Source organism: Fringilla coelebs (genome assembly GCF_963513975.1).
Source record: "Fringilla coelebs genome assembly, chromosome: 7".
NCBI classification, from domain to species: Eukaryota; Metazoa; Chordata; class Aves; order Passeriformes; family Fringillidae; genus Fringilla; species Fringilla coelebs.
Window position 1 is genome coordinate 14,560,852 of NC_140035.1, and position 20,677 is coordinate 14,581,528.

The following is a 20,677-nucleotide window of genomic DNA, read 5'->3' on the forward strand; positions in this document are numbered from 1 at the left end:
AGCAGGGGAGCTCATTCAGCTGCTGCTAGTATGCCTTGCTTTTTGCTCGCTTCAAGGGTGGCTTTTGTGTTTAGACATTGGAGAAAAGATACCAGGCAGCAGGGATAAAGGATGGCTGGACTTAGCACTGCAGCATGAAATCAAACTGGAACACAGCACTGGGAGAGCTGACAGTGCTTTGAATATCTTATTCTCATAGGAGGGGTCAGACAGGACAATGATGCCTGCTTCCATTGGAAAGGTTGAAAGCCACAGAGTTCACAAGGTGTGACACTGGCTGAAGAGGATTCTCTTATACATGGCAGGAAGAAAAACAAGGAGCTGAGGTCAGGGCAGGACATTTGGGAGATGACTTTTGGGGGTGGGGAGCATATCTGCTGGGCATAAAAAGCAAGCGGTGGTGTAACTGAGGAGCTTCCTTCTGGGTGCCTGAAACAGATTGTGGGGATTGCTGCATCACAGCCATGACATGTGATGGTGTGATGAAGCATCACTTCAGCCACTTACCCTGAAGCTGCAATAGCCCTGATTTCAGCAGCTCATTCTGCTTTTAACAGGTATAGAGCTCCTAGGCTGCTTGTGTGGGTTGCATTCTGTGTTAGTATTTAGCAGCGTAATGTATTTGTGTGCATTTGGTACCCCATGACAGGTGGCCAGCTAAGCAGTCTCAGCCTCAGTCTGCAGGGAGAGAAATAGTCTGGGATGGTGCCCATCCCACATCATGGCCAGAAAGCTGTGGAAGGATGCTGGGCATGGGCCCTTGTGAGGATGCCACAGGCCAGCGGAGGTGCCCAAACTCCTTGCCCCAGGAGGCACCAAAACTGTTCTCCCAGTGACTGCAAAGTACTTGGGGTGGCCTGGTGGGAAAACAGCTAACTTTACAGCCAGTGCTCCTCTATGTTCCCAGGTACGTTGTGCCTGGCTTCTGGTCTCACAGGGAAGCAGGCATATTGGAGCTGGCAAAGGGCATTTCAGGTAACCTCTCCTCAGTCTGGGGGCATGAAGGACCCTTGTACTTTCTGAAAGGGATTCAAGCACTGCATGTATCAAATGCAGGCTTCCTAAGCTGGGCTCTTCTGTTGTTCAGGCCACCTGGAAGGATGTGCCAGAGGAGTGTCGCAGTGTGATTGTTTGTGAGCGGTAGCTGGCACCAGCACAGCCTGCACTGGGTGGTTTGAGGGGTTCAGGGGGGCTGTGTTTTGATTCTGCTTTTCCTGTTTGTTGTAACTTGGCAGAGGCAAAGTTTCAGAGACAGCAGGGGCAGCAAGATCCTTTTTCTGTCTTCCTGACATGTACTACACCACCTTCTGCCACTAATTCTGATTTTTTTTCTGGGAAAACAGGGTGGGAAGGGAGGATTGGTGGGGTTTAAGTCTGCAGCTTTGAAGCACATAAACCAGAATATTTAGCATGGGGTTTATTGTCTAGGGAGGAGACTTTCCTAAGAGCTGCCCCAGAGATTGTGAGCAGCTGTCACAGTAGCTTTTGTTCCTGCTTCAGGTGGGAATTTAGTGGGAAAAAAGTTTAAAAAGGAAGAATGAAGAAAGAAGCAAACTTCAGCCACCCCAAGGCCTGTTCAGAAAATGGAGATAAAGCAGCAATAAAGTCAAGTGCTCAATTAAGCCAGATGTACGTGCTTTAAAACACTAACAGATGTGGCAACAGTGGCTCTAATAAGTGGAATTGTATGGACCAAGTGTGGTGGAGGTTGGTGCCCGTTGCTTCCTGATGGGGAATAGTGCAGCAGTGCTTTTGTTCTGGGGACTGCTGAAGGGGGGTATGTAGCTGCTGGGGACTGTTCCCCGCTGTCTCCTTGGCTCCTGCCCCTTTTCCTCTGGGATGGCTGTGGTTACGGTGCTTTCCAGTTGCAGTGATCTGTCTGAGAGCAGAGCAAGTTACAGCACTCTGGGCAATCTACCTACTGGTAGTTACAGCACTCTGGGCAAACCACCTGACAGCCTCCCACCTTAGGGCTCCGGGGATGGCTTAGTGCCCCCCTTGGTGAGCACATGGCCTTAAATGACTGCTGCATTTTGCTTTGAAAATTCGGGTGTTCCAGAATACCATAGATAAAGGCCAGGGTAAAAGCTGTTGCATGCTGTACAACATGAGCAGATTACAGTGTGAGCCGTACTTGCTGCAGAGCATCTGTCTGGGCTGTGGCTGGGGAGGCTGACCCATGTCAGGTGTGCGTCATGTTCAGGGCTGGTTTGGAGTTGGGATGTAAACATCCATATACCACAAGCCAGCTTACGGTGTTTGGCATTTTGGGGTGAGTTTCATGGGAGCACCAGTCCTTCTTGAAGCTGGGGGATTCCCTGCATTTCCTTGCAGAAGCTCAGTGTTTCACTGTTTGGATTGTTTACAAAGACCGGGGCGGGGGGGGGGGGTGTTTCTCTAATTTGGGGGCCATCATACCCACTGTATCATCAGATCCCACTTTTCAAGTGCTCTTTGCCACATGCCTGGATCTCTTCCAAGGCTTTAAGTAGTATCCAAATTGTCTGGCCAGAAAAGGGGTGCTGTATAGATCAGGTGTAAAGCAAACACACCAGGGTGCTTGGGGCTGAGTGTGCTGGCAGGCTGTACACAAAATGTTTTCTGAAAGCTGACTGATGTGCATCCCAGCTTCTGTTACAGTGGTTCAGCTGGGTTATCACGTTTGTCTCAGTCACTGTGTTCTGCGGTGGTCTGTTTCTTAAATTTTGCAATGCCTCCATCCTCCTTGGGAATGCAGCTACTGATGTTCCCCTGTCTTTTCTTCCTTCCTCTACCACAGTTTTATGACTCTCTCTTCCTGCCTTTTGCTCAGCAGGAATCTACAAACTCCCGAGGTTTGAATTTGGGCAGCTTCATGGGTGGCCCAAAATAGAGAGTCTTTTTCAAACAGAATGAGATCCAGCCTTTTATAGAAAAAAGGCAAGAGACTAAAGCAGTATCATCAGAGTGAAGGAGCAGGCTGTCTGGCACTGCTTCCCTCACACCTGTGGGGAGGAAAATCTTCCTCTTCTGAAGGCAAAGTGGCACAGATATGGCCATGCTGTAGGCTCTGGAGGTTGGAAGTCACTGAGGGACTGACCGTAAATGTGCCTTGCATTACTTGACTGTGCATGGCCCTTGTACACCACAAACAGTTATTACAGATCAAGCTGCTGCCGTCTGGTAGAGTGTCCATGAGTTTGAACGCTTCATTGTGTTCCTGCATGTGTGCATGTGCCGGTCAGCAGCGGGATGAATCTGCAAAGTCTTAATTTTGTCAGAGCTCCTTGTTATTTCAGTAGCAGTGCTGTATCAGTGAAGATTGTATCCTTAGAGAGTGGCAGTTGCCTTGTTTCAGTAAATGCACATACTAAGATAAATAGTAAATGTGCGTAACAAATACACATGCAAGACCCTTCAGGTTCAGTCCCTTTTCATGGACTAATTGAACACGAGGGTTCAAATTCAGCTCTGCCTCTAGTTGGGAGAAGGGTAAAACAAGGGTTAAAGAAATTAAGCAAAATGACTACAAAACTGAGTGAAATACTGCCCCAAGAACAGATGGCCAAAGTGTTTTGACATAACCTGAAACAATTGTGGTGTTGCTTAGCTTGGATGTCAAATGAGAAAAAAATACAATCTGGGAACAGCTCAACTTGTGGCTTAAATGTGGGATATAGCAACTAAGTAATAGCCCTCATGAGGAGGGAAGATAATGAGTGTGAGTGCTGGAGGCAGCTGGGAGATGCTCGTGGGCAAAAAAGGCTCAACTAAATTGCAGCAGATACTCCCTCTTCTACCTGCAGTTCAGTGCTCTGGTTTTATTTGGAGGCACCTGTGCTTTGTGCCTGAGGAACAGGCAGGTTTCTGGGGAAAAAGCAAACAGAGTTGGCTTTAAGGGCTGGTGCACAGCTCAGGGACTGCATGGGAACAGTGGGTGACACTGATGGTATTGGCTGTTGGGCTCTGGCAGAGTTTCTGAGAAGTTAGGAAGAAATCACTGTAATAATAGTGTGTTTTGAAAAAGGCAGACTTTTAGGAAATGTGCAATGAGATTTGGGTGAGTGGTGAGGGGAGCCATGGCCTCGGCTGCTGTCTGGAAAATTGACTTTGGAAAAGTGAGATGTTATTTAAAAACTGGTAATAGAAATGACTGAAGGTCATTCCATTTGTATGCATAATAACTGGAGAAGCCAATGTGGCTGAGAAGGGAGCAGAGCAATACCAGAGATAGGTTAGAGATGTCTCTCACAGGCAGGATGAAGCACCTTTTTGTTTAAGTGTTTTTTTGCTCTATTTTTGGGTTGTTTTTTGTTTGATTGGGGGATTTTATTCCTAGTTTTGAGGAATTTTCCACCTTTCTTGAGGGTCCAAGGTCAGACTTCTGGCTGTGCTGCACACAGCCTTCCCAGATGGTGCACAGCCCGCCACAGGCTCCTCTGCTCATGATGTGTCCAGAGCCACTTCCTCACCAGCCACTGATCCTGATGGGGTTGTGAACAGGCACCAAATGCTTACTCATAAATCAGTGAATTGCAGTTGGGCTTCCAGAGTCATAGGGCATCTTTTTGGTGAGCTTTTGTCTATGCTTGAGGAGCTGCAACAGGCAGACGGCATTTTCAGAGACTATCTCCCTTAGCTTCTTACATGAAAGAACCCACAAAATTTCCTTCAGCCACCTCTCCTTGAAGCAAGACGTCTTGTATTTGGCTAAAGCACCCTATTCAAGAGACATGGACAGATGTGAGTACTTCCTCTAGTAGTCCATTTTTGGCAGTCTGTCTCCAGCTATCATGGTGTTTGCTTGTTGCTGCCTGCACCTATAAAGGTAATAATTTAAAAATAGGAGAATAGTCTGAAAAGATCCTGTATGCTATAATTTTTCCAAAATATGTGATGGAAGCAGAAACATTTAGTATGATTTTGAAGAGTTTCTTGTTTGTGATTGTGTCCATCAGATCGTAAGTCCTTCATTAGTCCTTCCTGGCAGGCTGCAGAGTGTATACCTGGGAATCAGCCTTGTTGAGATTCACAGCTCCTGTCATTCTGGCACCATCTGGCTCTCCTGCAGGAAAGAGAGGTGCAGCAGCCCAATTCCAGAGATCATCTAGATAGTAATGAACATGCAGGCACCCTCATGGAGGCTGTGGTAAGGAAAACTCTCCTGTGCTTGCATACTCTGGACTGTGGGATGCAAAACCCCCGACAAATTTGGACTTTGGGTTAGAGGTGAGCCCATGTTCCCATTGTAGAAAGACAAGTAATTCAAACACAGCAGTTAAACCTATAGAAAATGAATAAGGGGATTTTTTGGTTCGCTTTTAATCTGGAAGTTCATAGGAACCAAGGATTTAGGTGCTGATCTTATACTGGAAATTGATTCAGGCTTTTTGGGGTGCCTGAAGACCACACAGATGCATGTGAGTGAGCGGGGAAGAAGAGCAGAGATTTGGTCTGGTAGGATTAATGGCTTCTTTCATTCAGGCAGAAGCCCCTAATGACTAAATAGTAACTACTCTGGGGATTTTACAGACAGGGTCAATGTTAGATTGGGAAGCTGCAGTGCAATTAATTTAAGCTGGGAAGTGTTTTCAAGTTAATTCATTTGGTTCTGCTGGGAAGGTTGGAGCTTTGCAGAGGCCTAATTGTAGAACTGTGTTGAAAAGGCTGAGATACGGTTCACTAACAAGGGGGAATGCTTTTATGGTGGCAGGGAGCTTGGAGAGCCTCACTCAGCAAAACCTTCCAAATGCGTTAAAGGTCTTTCCCCTGAGCATGCTGCCTTCACACATGTTGAGGTTAAGTACCTGCACAAAAACACTGTCATCAGCCATGAGATGAGACCCTCTGGCTCCTCAGCTTTTAGCTAAGTCCAGAGTGTCTCTGCTGTAGGTGTGCACTGGGATGCACAGTCACTCCACGCTCAGGAGAAGTCGTGAAAGAAAAGCAGGATTGTAAGTGGAAGCTTGGTAAATGAAGGGACTTGAAGCATTCTCCTTGAAGTATTTTTGAGGGTCCTGAACAGCATTCTCACCATTCTTGGCACACAGTGAACAGCTGGTGCAGGAGAGAGCAGGATGTTGCAAATAATATATGCAGGCTCACTGCTGGCAGGAGGAGGGCTGGAGCAGACCTTCCCCAGCGGTGGGTTGTGCTTTGCTGGGTCTGCACAGAGTGGACTGATAATGTGCTACACGGCCCTTCAGCCTAATAATTTGGAAAGAAAACTAACAAAACAAACCCTGCTATTTTGTCTCTCTTCAGCCTGGTTGCACATTTCCATGAAATGGTGGAAACTTACTATTTTTGTGAATTGTGTTCCTGTTTGAGATGCAGTTGGCATTTGCTGACGTGTTTGTAGATATATTGAGAGGTGTAGGGGGAGGAGAACTAATAGGGAGACAGGCAGCCATACAAACACACACATGCAGAAACACAGAGGCTGTGTAATTGCACAAGTCCTGTATCCTTGGGAAACCAGTCTACAAACATGGTTTAAAAAAAAAGAAAAAAAAAACGCTGTTTGAAGTAAAGCCTGAGGGAAGGGACATCTTGGTCCCTCTTCTATCCTCATCTGATATCGGCTTCATGTCAACATTGCTTCTCCCTTGGTCCCGGAGGGCTTTGTGTGCAGAGGTGCACAGGTGTGCTACGGGACACTGTGCAGTGGTAAGAGGTTTTCCTCTGGCTCTGGACCTAGGTGGATGGAGGAGGGAAAGTTGAGCTGTCCAGCCACCAGGAATAGGCAGAGAAAAGAGAGTAAAGCAAGCTGCTGAGAGCTGTGCTGCCCAGAGTCAGTGTCCCTGGCACTTTGGAGGAGCATAAAGCATTTCCTGTAGGATGCCAGAGTCAAAGGAAAGCACTGGGTGCCCCTTGGATCACCCCTCAGTGCCAGCTGCTCAGGGTAGGGAGAGGAGCTTGCTAAGCAACCCCTGGCCAGAACATGCCGTTCCCGGTTCCCTCCCCAGTTCCCTCCCCAGTCAAGATGGGCTGAAAAGATCTCATGGCAAAAAAAAAAAAAAAAAAAAAAAGTGTTTGCATGTTTGCAGAGCCCTCAGGGCTTTTGGCCCCAGGAGATCTGGGAGTGCTTTGTGGACAGCTTATCACAGAGGTAAAGCAAGCTCTTGGAGACTAACGTGGGAATTTTTTGGCTGTGGTGTGCAATTCCTCACTGATACTGAGCAAGTTGGTGTGATGAAATAACTCTGGGAGTGCAGGCAGGCAGAGAGTCCTGGGGAGCTCTTCAGCAGATGGAGAGATGCTCTGAAGTTCTGAAGTGATCGATGTGCCATGATGGTAGCTTGTGTTTCTGAGAGATCGGGATGACTGATCTTCAGGGCAGTCCGCACAAAAGCTGGGTGGCACAGACACCTCTGGACTTTTAAGACCTTTGATACCAAATCAACAGCTTAAACATGACACGTTCCCTGTGCAGAACTGGATGAGGCTAAGCAGAACAGGCTGCTGGCTGAGGAGAGGGGACAGCAAGCAATATGGGGGTGTCCCTGTACTTGAGTCCAGAAGGGGTCATGCACAGCTTTTCCCTCTTAGGTCTGTCAATGGCTGTTCAGCCTAGTCTGGATGAAATAGCTTTGGTTTCTGAGCTGCCGATGGCCAGGAGGAGAGCAGAGGAAGAATTTCTCTGTAATCGTCTTCTTTTCTGCCCCTCCCCTGAGCATCCATGGTTGCCCTCTGTGAGAGATGCTGTTCCAGGGCAGGTGATGCTGCGTCTCTGATGTGTGCCCTTCTCCCATTGCTCCCTCTCCTACACAGCCCATTGCTTATGCTCTCTCTGTGGCATTTCTAGATGCACTTTTGTGCAAAGTGAAGAGTGAAACTTGAGTGGGTGCTTTGGTTTCATCTGCCTCTGGACAGCTGCTTTCAGACTGGCTTGATGATGATGGGGCCAGACCATGTACCGGTGCTCGCACATTTTCCCTCTGCTGCCAGCTGAGTGTGGATGGATGCTGTGCCACGGCTCTGTGCTTTATAGGCTGGCAGTGCTAATCAGCAAACCCTGGGTCCTTTTTGGGAGTAGGGTGTGGGCCAGAGGTCCTGGGTGTAGGGGTGGGCTTTGTTCTTGGCAGCTCCTGCTGTGAAGAAATTGCAATGCCAGTATAATCCTTGTTGGCAAAGTTTTCCTGAGGTTTCTGAGTTCCAAGTCATAACACACACACCAGAGCTGTTGCACCTTTGCCTAGGGCTCTTCTTGAAGTACTCTGCAGATTGATGAGGCAGAGGTCACCGGGGCTGTGGTTGGGGTTTGTCTGCTCCTTACCTACCTTCCTACAAGTGGGGCTGTTGTGCATATGAAAGGTCAGGCTTAAAGGCTCTGTATGCTCTCAGGCTGCACAGGACAGCACTGGCTTCTTGGCAGCATGGGACAGGCAGCTCTGCTCTTCAAAATAAAAAGTGGCAAGCAATGAGGCATTTAAATTATCTTGAAATGATAGAACTTGCAGACACAAAAAGCTAAAAGATGCAAAAACCCGCTAAACCTAGATAAGACAGATGACACTGCTCAGGTGAAAAATCTCTTTGTGGATGCTGCATTCCTGCAAACCCAAGTGTGCTCACTCCTGTACATGGTGCAGTGCCAGGCCAGGACTTGAGCTTCTGGATTTGCCCATATATTCCATGCATGGCTTTGGGCAGCACTCTTAAATATTTCTGTGCCTTTTTTTTGGTTTTCTTTAACCATGTGCTATTCAGTATGAACACCTTTCTGTCTTCAGGGTAATTAATGAACTGCAAAGCCCTTAGACATCTTCAGAAGGAAAGTGCTGGCCCATGGAGGCTGTGATTGCTGCAGGAGGGAGATGTAAGCCCTGTCCAGCCCAGGACACAGCCGGGACCCCCAGATAGTGGGGTTTCAGGCAGGGTGTTGAAGGCTACTTGGGTGAAACTTTCTGTGGGTCTGGGACCTTAATCAGCATTTAAACACTGTGCAAACACCCTGGGCAGATAAGCAAATACACGTGAAACCCTCTGGGCAAGCTGTTGATGAAGGAAAGCAAGTGCAGAGAGAGCAGGAGCGGCACTGGTGAGGGCGGCTGCAGTCCTTGGCATGGTGTGTGCTCCCCGTGATAGAGCCTGGCTCTCCTGTGCTGAGTGCTACTGGCTCCATCCTGTTCTGCTGCCCAGATACGCTTCAGGGCTCTTCAAAGGGATAAAAATATATTTTTAACCTGAGGCAGCTGCCTTTTTTTGTGTGGTACATTTTTTCTTGTAGCTCTGGAAGTGACAGGTTGTTTTTCAGCCCCTCTGTTTCTCAGCTGTCTCGGCAAAGGTGCCTAGAGGTCTCAAACCAGATTCCCAAAAATTTTAGTACTGGAAATTGGTAGTTGCTTTTGAGAATGTTGGCGAGACGGTGCAGCTCCCTACAGACATTAACTGATGGCCATTTGAACAGGCTTTTTCCTCAGCCAAGTCCTCGCCCCATTGAAGCAAATGGGAATTTTCCTTGAAAAAGGCCATAAAGAAATCGTTTTCTTGGCAAGTAGAGAGGTGTTTCATGGACTCTACATCAGCATTCAGGAGAACTTCAGCTATCTGCTTAGATTCCTGCCACACTTGTCCCACCCTGCTACCTTTTGATCTGAAATAACACAGGAGATGTTTTCCACATGCCGTAAGAAAGAACTGTAAAACAATTGTTTTGGAGTTTGGCACCACTCCCTTACAGATATATTTAGTGTGAAATGAAATTGGTCAGTAAAAAGGCGTTGATCAGGATGACAGACAGATTAGGGCTCTTTGTCTTGAGGCTATTATATACCTGCCCATCCCATGCTAGTGGGGGTGGTAGGTGGCTTCATTAGTTCATGGATTGTAATAAACAAGCACGACTTGCAGCTTTTGGGCAGCATTAGAAAGCATTATCTGGCTATAAGAGGGGTTATTTGGCTTGTGTCATGCTCTGGGCTGTAGTGACCTCAAGTCTTTATCTCTTCACTCTTCTTGTTGCTCCCCAGCCCTTTTGCTCTTTCAAAGCCCTTTTGCGGTCCATCACACCTGGTGCTCAGCCTTCTCCTTTGCATGCAGCTTGTCCTGAAAGACATGCTGGTGCTCTGCACATGGGGCCAAACCTTTCTGTCTCATCTCCCTTCCTCTGTGATGAAGCCACCTCTGGAAGCTCCAAGTCAGGATAGTTCTCTTAAGAGCAGCACCAGATTTGGGAGAGGGAAAAGCTGTGATGGGGCTCTGCCATCAGCCCCAGGTGGACCAGTCCGGCTTGGCAGCAGGGTCAAAGGCATGGCTCACTGTGGCTGACTTGGCCTTAGAGAAGAGAGCTTACAGTCAATAGCAGCTAGACCTTCCTGGCTGCTGATCCAGTCTTGCTCCTGTGATGGTGCCTGGGGAGCCAAGACCAATCTCTCCTGTCCCTGGGTGTGTTCATGCACATTGACTTGCACACTCCACTCCCATCAGTGGTTTTCTTTGGGCTGATACTTGTTAGCATTGGAAAGTGAGAAAAATGAACAAAAATATTATCAGAAGCAGGTTTTGTGAATGAATCAGCCGACTAGAGGCTTACCAGCTCGCCTGCATTTACGAGTACAGTGCTTATTTGGGCAGATGTCTGTGTATTTTAGTTGGAGGCAGGAAGGAGTGAGAATGGATGGGGGAAGACATCACTTCCAGTTTGCTGCTTTTCTGTCAGTTTGTACCATCTTTTTCTGAATGAAGCAGAGGACTGCAGTGTGTCTGAGAACCCTGCTACTGCCCTTGTTCTGCTGTTGTTGACAATGTGGGGGGCACCAAGGAGAGGAGCACAAAAGAGGTCAGAAGGCTAAAACTCTCCTAAGCCAGCCTTGCCTCTCCAGCCTTGCCCATCTCTTCATGGTGCTTTTTTAGTTGATTCTCTCTAAAGGCGGTCTCATGGCCTTCTCTCTTCTCACTATGTGTTTCTAATTAATGGGGAGACTGGTGTATAAACAGAATATTCCTGCTCAAAATATTGCTTGTCTGACTCCTAGGATGATGGCCAGATGGCAATCACCAGGCAGCAGCCTAGACTTTGAGCTCGCCCATCTGGCTATCAAACCTGGTCTCAATTCTCATCTGGAACCAGAACTGAGGAAAGTAATGGGCTTTGCCAGATTGGTTTTGCCCCATGATTGCTTTTCAGCTGCTACCTAAGCAGCTAAAAACCTGCAGACCAAATGCATTTAGTATTTCTGGAAATCATGAAGAAGTTCAAAAAGATACTGGACAAATCCACTGAGGGATGGGTCTTTTGGTGGCTTTTCAATCCTGTGAGTCAGATGCAGTCTTCAGCCATGAAAGCTCTTACTGCTGGTCTGTACCACAGACTGGGAATGGTCCTTCTGCTCCCAAATAGCTGCTGATGGTCTCTCATGAATGGCAGGCTGGGCTGGATGGCTCCTTGATCCAGCCCACCTGGGTCATCTTGGCATCAGGCAGCTGCATGTTTGCTGAGTAAATTCAGACAAAGCTCTTCTTGCAGTTTCTTCTTTGTAAGCTTGGGCTTGTAATACCTGAAAAGAGCTTAGAAAGCTGTGGCAGAAATAAAACACTTTCTATTAGGATTTTTTACTCTGTCATGACAGTAGGGCTATGCTGACAGTAGGGATAAACATCATCATGCAGATTCTGAAAAAAGGAAAACTGTCAACATCTGTAAATGCTCTGTATGCTTAGTCCTCTGAGGAGCAGGAGAGATCCATAAATTAAGCACTGTTACGTGAGCTAAAGCATTGCTTCCCCTGCATCATACTCAGTTTGATATGATTTCTTTACCTCTAGATAAGTGCCTGAGTTCCATGATGCTGGAAAGCTGAAATTAGAGGTGCCAGAGAGCATTCTGATGCTGGGAAGTTGGGTGCTACAGTTCTTCCTTGGCAATACTGAAAGGCACTTCCTGTTTGTCACCATCACCAGAACAGCCTGGTCTGTGCCCTGGTATGGTTCCTGTGGAGCTGCTGAAGAGGTTTTGTGTAGAGAGATACATACAGAGACATAAAAAGCCTGGATTATTGCACTGGGAGGTGATTTGCACATCAATCCTATTTGGGCTGGAAGGGACCTCTGGAGGTCTTGCTTCAAGTCCCAGCTTATTCAGGCTCAGCTTCAATATTACATTTAGCTATAGTATTAGATGTGCTTGCTCAGCCAGATCAGAGAAGGCAAAAAGGAGTGATCAGCTGTCACCTCCTAGGTGTTGGAAGCAAACAGGAGGAATTGAGATCTGTCCTCATTGCCACTGCAAAGTCCAAAGAGAGTGGTGGCTGCAGCATTGTGACCATCGTGTCCTGCTGTGGCACGGTTTGCTCTACAAATTCCTGGTGAATTGGGAAAATGCATAAAGCACAGAGCAGAGGAGATGAAAAAAGTCCGGAAATCCCCAGATTTCTTCTAACTGATTTTGAAATGGCTGAACTAGCTGGGATCTTGTGGCATTCAGCAGTGGCAGAGTTGTGACTGTTCCACTGTCAGCAGAAGTGGCCAAATGCAGTAGTAGGTAGAAGCTAAATGAGTAACACAGTGTATGAGAAACAATTGGAAAGATGGTATGGCAAGGATGATGATCACTGAAATGGCAGGATCTCCAAAGGATGTTAGGGTGGCCACATGGCCTCAGTACAGAGGTGAGGTATTTTTGAAAGCAGAGCTGAGAATTTATTTTAGCACATGAATGTTGAGTAAGTATTCCTGGAGATACTCTGGGGGATGACAGATGGACTCAAGGTATTGTAACTAATCACTGTGGTTTTAAGTGTTGGAGCTGAAGTACACTTGGCATCTCTAATCCAACTGGACTTCTAATGGGAAAATTGCATTCTTGGGAAGTAATTTAGAAGGTCATAGAAAAGCCAGAAAGAACTTCTCCAGCAGCGATTTCCCCTGCTCTCTAAACTGTCTTTTAGAGTGGTAATAACTCCAGAATGAAAGAATCTATTCTCACCTTCCAGATGAAAGGGCTAATGCAATTTAAAATTTTTGCATGCAAACATTTTATGGCTTGGTAACCAGCCACGTCTGAAAATGATCCAGGGCAGGATGAACATGTGAGGCAGCGCCTGACTGAGCTGGACACTTTCCTTGTCTGCCCCGTCTCCTGCAGATAATGGTGATGACCGGTCTGAGAGCATTCTTGCTGAGAACCACGTGGATGGCACCGTGGGGATCCTGAGTGGAGGTGGAGGCAGGAAGCCCATGAAGACGGGCATGAAGGAGCTGGCAGTGATGAGGGAGAAGGTGAACGAGCAGCAGCGGCAGATGGGCAAAGTCAGCAAGGCCCATCACAACCACGAGGACTCCAAAAAGTCACGGCTGTCGACGGGCAGGGTGAGAGGGCAGGGCTGTGGGGAGCTGCTAAGGGGGGCAGCTGTGGGCTCACTGGGAAATGCTGACTGCAAATCCTAAGTGGCATCTGTAATAAACTGTCTTAAAAACAGAAAAAATAAATTGAAAGAAAAAAGTGGGGAGAAGCAGGAGAGGAGAAGCAACCATTTCTGGCCTGATGCTGGGGCTGAACACACCATCTGATGGACTTTGATATGCTGGTCAGGAGGCATTATTTTCATTGCAGCTTCACCTCTGGAAGGGGGCCTTCTGCTGGCTCAACACCCACCTCTGCAGGGGTGCAAGCAAGCCCTTTGCCCATGGACTGGCTTTCTCACACCCTTTTTCCCTAAGTAGACATGGCCCAAGGGGATTTGAGGGTCCAGAAGCAGGGCTGTCTGCCTGCTGCAGGGCAGCCCCAGTCCAGGTTAAAGGAGGCCACAAGCCCCGAGTATGGCCTGTGTGGCTGTCCTGTAGCAGGGAGAGTGCTCGAAGACCTCCCAGTCTACTTGCCTGTGCCTGTCTGTTAGCCAGTTCTTGGCCGCGGCTTCCCTCTAGTGGGAAGCTTGATCAAGGCAACTGGATGGGATGGGAATGGGGATGGAGATTGAAACCCACCCCGAAGGGTCCACAATATACATTCCTGTAAACATACAGAATATTAATATCTGGGGAGCACAGGGACAGAAAGGAGCTTTAAAAGAGTGCGCATGCCTTCCAAAGACTAGGCAAAACAGAAGTTAGAAATAAAATGTTGGCACCATCAACTTTGAGAGCTCACACACACACACTGCTGCTGCTCCTTTGCAAAAAAAAAACAAACAACAAAAAACCCTCACCCACTGCAAAAGCAGAGAGGTGTGGACTCAGTTTGGCTCACATCAGATCAGGCATATTTCAACCACACTGCCTTGGCTGAAAGTCCTGTCTGGGAGCTGCTGTGGAGCAAGTAGGATGCCTCCAGAGGCTTCCCAGGTCTTCCTCTCCACTCCCATGGAGTCTCACATGCTTTTGAGTTGTACTTCTGGGCCAAAACTGCATCACAGGTGTTTGCTCTGGGCTATGCTTATGGAAACGTTCCTGATCTGTCCGGACTAGCCCTGCTTCATGTCGCTTGCCACCACCAGTGGGAGCCATGGTAGCCTCTCTGAGGTTTTTCCTCTGTATCCAGGACTTGGGACCTGGTAATATGTTGGCTCTTTGCCACGTCAGGTACATGGGAGACGTGCATGTCTGTGCACAGCTCTTGATTTTGGGTGCCTGCAGGTGAACTCTGGATCAGGACCCAGTGGCAAACCTGTGTCTTTAGGGATGTACATGTGTTCATCCCTACTGGTGTTACCATTGTCCACAGTGTTGATGCTGAATGGTACTACTGTCCTGATAATACATTTTTTTCCTGCTTTCTGGGCTGTTTTCAGACCCCTTGTCAGCAGGAGCTGGATCAGGTCCTGGAACGCATCTCCACCATGCGGCTGCCAGATGAGCGAGGGCCCCTGGAGCATCTCTACTCCCTTCACATCCCCAACTGTGACAAGCATGGCTTGTACAATCTCAAACAGGTAAGCGGGGAGAGTGGGGGCTCTGGGGCTGTCTGTACTTCCAGCAGCAGCCTTGGCTCACTGTCTGTCCCCACCATGTGCAGACACAGAACATGCATAGGTCAGGGCTGGGCTGATACCCTGTGCATGATGTGGGTGTGGGGTAAATAGAAAATGCTGCACGTGGCATGGACAGGTTTAGTTACTCCCCGCAGCCACTAGTTTGCAAGTGGAGATGAAATCCACATCCACACATGGCTGTGCAGACCAGAGATGGAGAATCAGTTTAGTTCTTCTTCCCCATAAGAGCTGCTTATCTGTCCAAGTCTATTTTCTTGAACGTTGAGCCAGATTTTGTCTTGTCTGGGCCCTGCTGCAGGAGAAAAGCAGAGAGGGACTGAATACTGAGCAGTCTTACAGACAAAGCAGAAGGCGCTTCTGGGAGTCAGGAAAGTTTCTACTGTACTTTACTGGTTTTCCTCCACAAGTCAAGGCTGGTCCCACAGCTCCAGGAGGGATTCCTTCCAGGCAGGGTGGGGGTTTGGATGCAGAATGCTTCTCAAGGTATTTATGGGACCCAGAAGAACTCAGAAAACTTGTGTATCTGAATTCTGACTTCTGGCTTCATTCATGCAAAACCACCAGGTGTCAGTGGCTGAGGAGTGGGAAAAAACTGCCGGGAAAAACAGCAGGAACAACAGCTGGTGTGGGGTTGGCTGGAGTAATCTGTGAATAGTACTTGGATTTGAGGATTCCTTATAGCTGAGCCTTTGGAGTGGACCCATGCTGTTTTCATGGCTAGGCCGTTTACTCAGGGCAACTTCTACCACTTCATCAGAAGCATTAAATTAAAAAATACCCAAAAACCAGGATGCTCTGAGAGAATCTCCCTCTGTCTGTTCTCCTGTCTTTGTCCCACGTGGGCCCTCACCCATCCACCCCTGAAGAGCCCCATGGGCTGCTAGATCTCTCAGCATGAGCACACTTGGAAGGGCTAGATGGAGCAGAGATGGCAAATTGCTTGTAAGATGAGCCATGTCTGGAGAATGGGCCCAGGCACTGTGGTCATGCTTTGTGTGCCACAGAAGAAAGAACAGTTTCTGCTGCTCCTTGTGCCTGAGGAACAAATCAGCCTGCACTGGCCTGCTTGGAGTAACCTCTGCATCTCCCACTACAGCCTGTTCAGAAATGTATCTGCCGGGGCTGGAGGGATGAACATCAGGTTCAAAGCGCCTGCAGCACTGCAGGGCAAGAGGAGGACAATAACCAACTATTAGACCACGAACCTTTCTCTAACAAGACTGGGAGGACAGAGGCCAGGTCCAGATGCACCATGGTCCCTGTCTCTGTTCTGGGATAAGTGAATCTCTGTTAGGTCTTGCTGTGGGGTCTGGCTTGATCTGATGTTTGTTCAGCCTAATGTGCAGGTGAGAAGAATCTTACACAGCTCCTCTGTCAGTCTGTCTCATCCCTCTTTGCCAAGGAATCTTTGTGTCTTTGGATGCTTTCATCCACAGTTTGCATAGGGTGATGCATTTCAGGGACACTTGTCCTTCTGCTTCATTAGAATTGGCCTCTTGGTCCCTGGCACAGCCCCTGGGGAAAGAGGTTCAGCCCTCACCCTGGACTGCTGGGACTAACACTGCTGGTGCAGCATAGGCCCTGGGGGTTTGAGTACAGCATCCCATGGATTTTGCCTGAATCTAAACTAGTGCCAGATCACCAGAGAAACCCCAGCTCGGCAGTGCTGGAGCTTATGGGCTGGGTGGCCTGGGAAGTGATTTGTTTTGTCCTTCTCTTGACTCTGACACGTGTCCTGTCCCTCTCCATGCAGTGCAAGATGTCGGTGAATGGGCAGCGTGGCGAGTGCTGGTGCGTGGACCCCATCCATGGGAAGGTGATCCAGGGTGCACCCACCATCCGCGGGGACCCCGAGTGTCACCTCTTCTATACAGCCCATGAGCAGGAGGACCGGGGAGCACACGCCCTGCGGAGCCAGTAGACAGATGTGATCTTGCTGGCTGGAGGTGGCTCACTGTGGCCCCAGTGCTGGATTTTACGTGGGTTTCAGCGTGTCTCTTTAGGCTCTGGAAGAGACTGGGTGCTGCCCTCCTTCCTCAGCTGCCTGGTTCCTGGGGAGGGGAGGGATAAGGGGAGGGGAAGGTGGTGGGGGGTTTGCAAGGAGAAGGGACTGCTTTCTTAGTCTTTCACCCAACATAAACCAGAGAACTGGTCTTTTTTGCTCCTCGCCCTGCAGCCCTGCCCTCCCTGCTGCTTTGCGGCCTCTTTCTGCACCCTCCAGCACAGAGTGCCATGTGCTCCCTGACCCCTCCCAGGGGACAAAACCCCTTGCTATGAGTGGGAGAGGGTAAAAAAACTGAAAGAGCCCAGCCTTTTCCCCTCTTTTTCTTTCTTCCCCAAGACCAAAGACTGTAAATACTGTCACCTGCCTCTTGTGTCCTGCCAGTCAGTCTCTTGTGCCCCAGCCTAGCCATCAGTCCTGGCATGGGATGTGGTGTGGGAGGGAGGAAAGGAAGAAAGGCCCTGGATTCCCAGCTTGAACATATCAGCACAGTTGGGATGTGTTCCCCAAGGACGCAGAGTGAGGGAAAGGGCTAAAGATGAGACAGCTGCCACCTTGCCCTCTAGCAACACTCTGGGGTGCTTCCTTTGCTTGTCCTGGGGCACAGCCAACTCCACAGGGGCCCGGCTTCAGCCCCTGGTGTGGGAGCATGGGGCCTTTGGGTGATAGCAAAGCTAAATGCTTGTTTTTCCAAGGGATTTGAAGGGCTTTTGCACAGTATTTCTTAGGATCAGCTTATGATGAGGGAGCTAAAATGAACTTGCCGAGGCTGGGTGGAAGGATGCGTCTGTAGATTTAGGATAACAAGCCAGGGAATGTCTCTCTTTCTCTCATTCATTTTTTCTTTATTTCTAGATAGGAAAAAACAAAACAAAACATCTAAAACCTGCGTTCCCAAGCAGCTGCCCTTGTCCCTCCATTTTTGCTTGGGACTGAAGTGAGCATCTGTTATTCAGCACATAACTTTTTCTTTTTGTAAGTAAATTACAGTATGTATCTTGCTTTGTAAAGGCCCTCACTCACACACACACATACAAACACACACACACACACAAACACACACACACACACTCACACACTCTCACACTCCTCTGCCCATATACACATTTGTATAGATGAAATCCAAGTGACTCCAGGTGCTCTGAGAGGTTTTGTGCTGGACATGCTGAGGAGAGATGTGTCTCTGCTGTTAATTCACCTGTTGATTTCTTTCTGTACAGGACACACTGATGCTGAGAATAAATAACTTCCCCATTGCCTAAGCAAGGAGGTTTTATTATTTTCTTTTTTTTTTTTTTTTTTTTTTTTTAATATGGATGTCCTTATTAGAGCAATTGGAAAAACCCTCTCCTTGAAGTAAACATCTCGGGCTTTTCTTAAATGGTTTGTTGTTTCTTGTCCCCCTTCTCGGACCCACATTTCAGATCTGAAGTGTGAAGGGTGCAGGTGGGCTTTGTTAAATTAGGGCCCTCGTGCCTTTGCAGGGGTTTTGACGTGGCAGTGGAGGAGACTGGGGAAGAACCCCCTTTGGAAAGTCGGGGATGGGCATATGTGGATGTGTATGAATGGGAGCAAATGAAAGAAGAAAACACACCTCCATGCAAAACCAAGTGACTGTAAAAATGATGCTACCTGTTGTCTGTTAACATCTGAGGGTGTTCTGCTTTTTCATATAAAACTTGCACATGCTGGCTCTCATCTGCAGTTTGTACTTCGTCTTGTTTAGGAATAGGGAAGTTTTCTTATTTGTTTGCCTTCTTCCCTTTTAAGAAAGCCGAGCTACATAAAGTTGGAATAAATTAAATAGGATGCCAGAAAACTGTTGTCTTTCCCCTGCACAGTGCTCCCAGGATGTTTCTTTGCCTGATTCAGCATCACACGCAGATTTGTCCCTGTTCATCCTTTGTCCGTGGCCGACAGGCAGTAACGGGAGCTGAGCTTTTCATTGTTACTGGCCCTGGTTATGCGGGCAGGGGGGAACTGCTGTCACTCCTCCTTTGCCTGGCTATATTCCTGCTATACACATGGGTCCTTGTGAATCTGTTGGGAAGTGCAGGGAGGTACAGGCTCTGTGTGTGACCAGAGCTGCTCCACTCACGCGGCTGTGGAGAGAGGTCTGGCACCTTCTCCCAAGGTGAGAACTGCTGCCAAAGGGAATGTGACAGCAGAGCTCAGTGTTTGGGCATCACGGAGAGGCAAATAATAATAAAAATTTAAAACAAAAACCCCACAATACAGTAAATTAAAATTGCAGCATTGAAGGAGAGACTCTTTGCTGGCCCTAACATCCTCCTTCCAGCTGGCTGTTGTTTTCCCTTCGGACTGCCCAAAGGGAGGCAGCACTGGGCTTCTTCCCCTTCTGTTTTCTTCTATCCCCTGCCACGACTTTCAGACTGACACATGCTGAGGGGCTTGCCAGTGCTGAGGAACACCAGGAAACTCGGGGCTGGAGGCAGTGAGTGCAGGGGGCTGCAGGGGAGGGGAAAGAGGACTGGCATGATGGGGGGGTGGGATGCAGGCTGAAGAACGTGGGAAAAGTAGCAAAATTCCTGTTCTGTGCCTCTGGGGTGAACTGGAGGTGGCTCAGGTGATGCCATGGGGGGGAATGCTGAGTAGCAGGGTGGGGCACAAGGGTGCTCCAAGCCAGGTGCTGCCCAAAGAGGGCTGGGGGTGACAGAGGTGCCCAGAGCCCAGCAGTGCCTGGGGCCACCCTCCCGTTCAAGGGCTGGAGGGGAACAAACAGGAGCTGTGTGTGACAGTGTGTGACACCTTCCACTAGACCGGGCTGCTCCAGGCCCCAGACAACCTGGCCTTGAACACTGCCACAGCCGGCGTATCCACAACTTCTCTGCCCAGCCTGTTCCAATGCCTCACAGCGAAGAATTTATTCCTAGTAGTTTTAGTATAAAACCTGTACAGTAGTACAATATAAACAACGATATTTAATATAAAGAACATCCTTAGTGTAAAACTGTGTGACCGTATCTGTCATAGCTGTAGCTACATATACACTTGTATACAGCTCCAGCCGTCCTTAGGGATGTGATTTATCAGCCCGTAGCTGAAGGCAGCGCTCACTTTTTGCACGGAAAGCTCCATTTCAGGGCCTCTGCGGCTGCCAGCGGCCGCAGCGCGGCCCGGCCCGGCCGGGCCCTGAGGATAAGGCGGGCGGGCGTGGCGCCGCCTGGTGGCGGCTGCGGTGCCGCGCGGCTCCTGCCCCCGGCGCTGCCCGAGGGGTCGGGCTCGGCCGTGTGGGGTGTCCGGGGACGGGGTGTCCGTCGGGGACAGGGTGTCCGGGGGACGGGGTGTCCGTCGGGGACAGGGTGGCTCCATGTGCTGTAAGATGGCTGCGGGATGCACTGTTAGCGGAGCCGTGGCAACCCGCGGTCCTCAGTGCAGGGCAAAGGGGATGATTTCGCCTCCCGCCCCGCTCTGGGCACACGGGGTGATGCTGGCAGGTGAATGGAGGGGAAGGGGGGCACAGGCGGAGGGAGATCGGGGGTGTGGGAGAATGAAGGGTGATGGCTGCCCGGGCGGTGGGGCAGGGTCAGATCCAGCACCGGGGAGGGCAGTGGGATGAGCCACCAAGAGCTACCAAGAGTGTTTGAGGACCAGGGCCTGGCTGGGCTGAGCAGCTCCAGGGATGTTCCTGCTGCTGGGACATTGGGGCAAATCTGCCAAGACGTCTGAGACTCAAAGAGCAAGTCTGCTCCCAAGCTGTGAAGCTCAGTTTGAGATAGCATTTAGGGGCTTAAGGTCACTGGTT

General features: G+C 49.1%; 1 protein-coding gene across 1 annotated transcript in view; it reads left to right on the forward strand.

Moving 5' to 3' along the window:
* IGFBP2 (insulin like growth factor binding protein 2) overlaps positions 1–19,208 on the forward strand; it is a gene marked incomplete at its 5' end in the record, with an annotated part of 57,557 nt that extends 38,349 nt beyond the window's left edge. The window contains 3 exons of the mRNA XM_084209258.1: positions 13,067–13,290; positions 14,709–14,849; positions 16,663–19,208. Of these exons, the coding sequence (XP_084065384.1) occupies positions 13,067–13,290; positions 14,709–14,849; positions 16,663–16,830 (533 nt within the window). The 3' untranslated portion in view covers positions 16,831–19,208. The remainder of the gene's footprint in view (positions 1–13,066; positions 13,291–14,708; positions 14,850–16,662) is intronic.
* Positions 19,209–20,677: the final 1,469 nt, after the last annotated feature.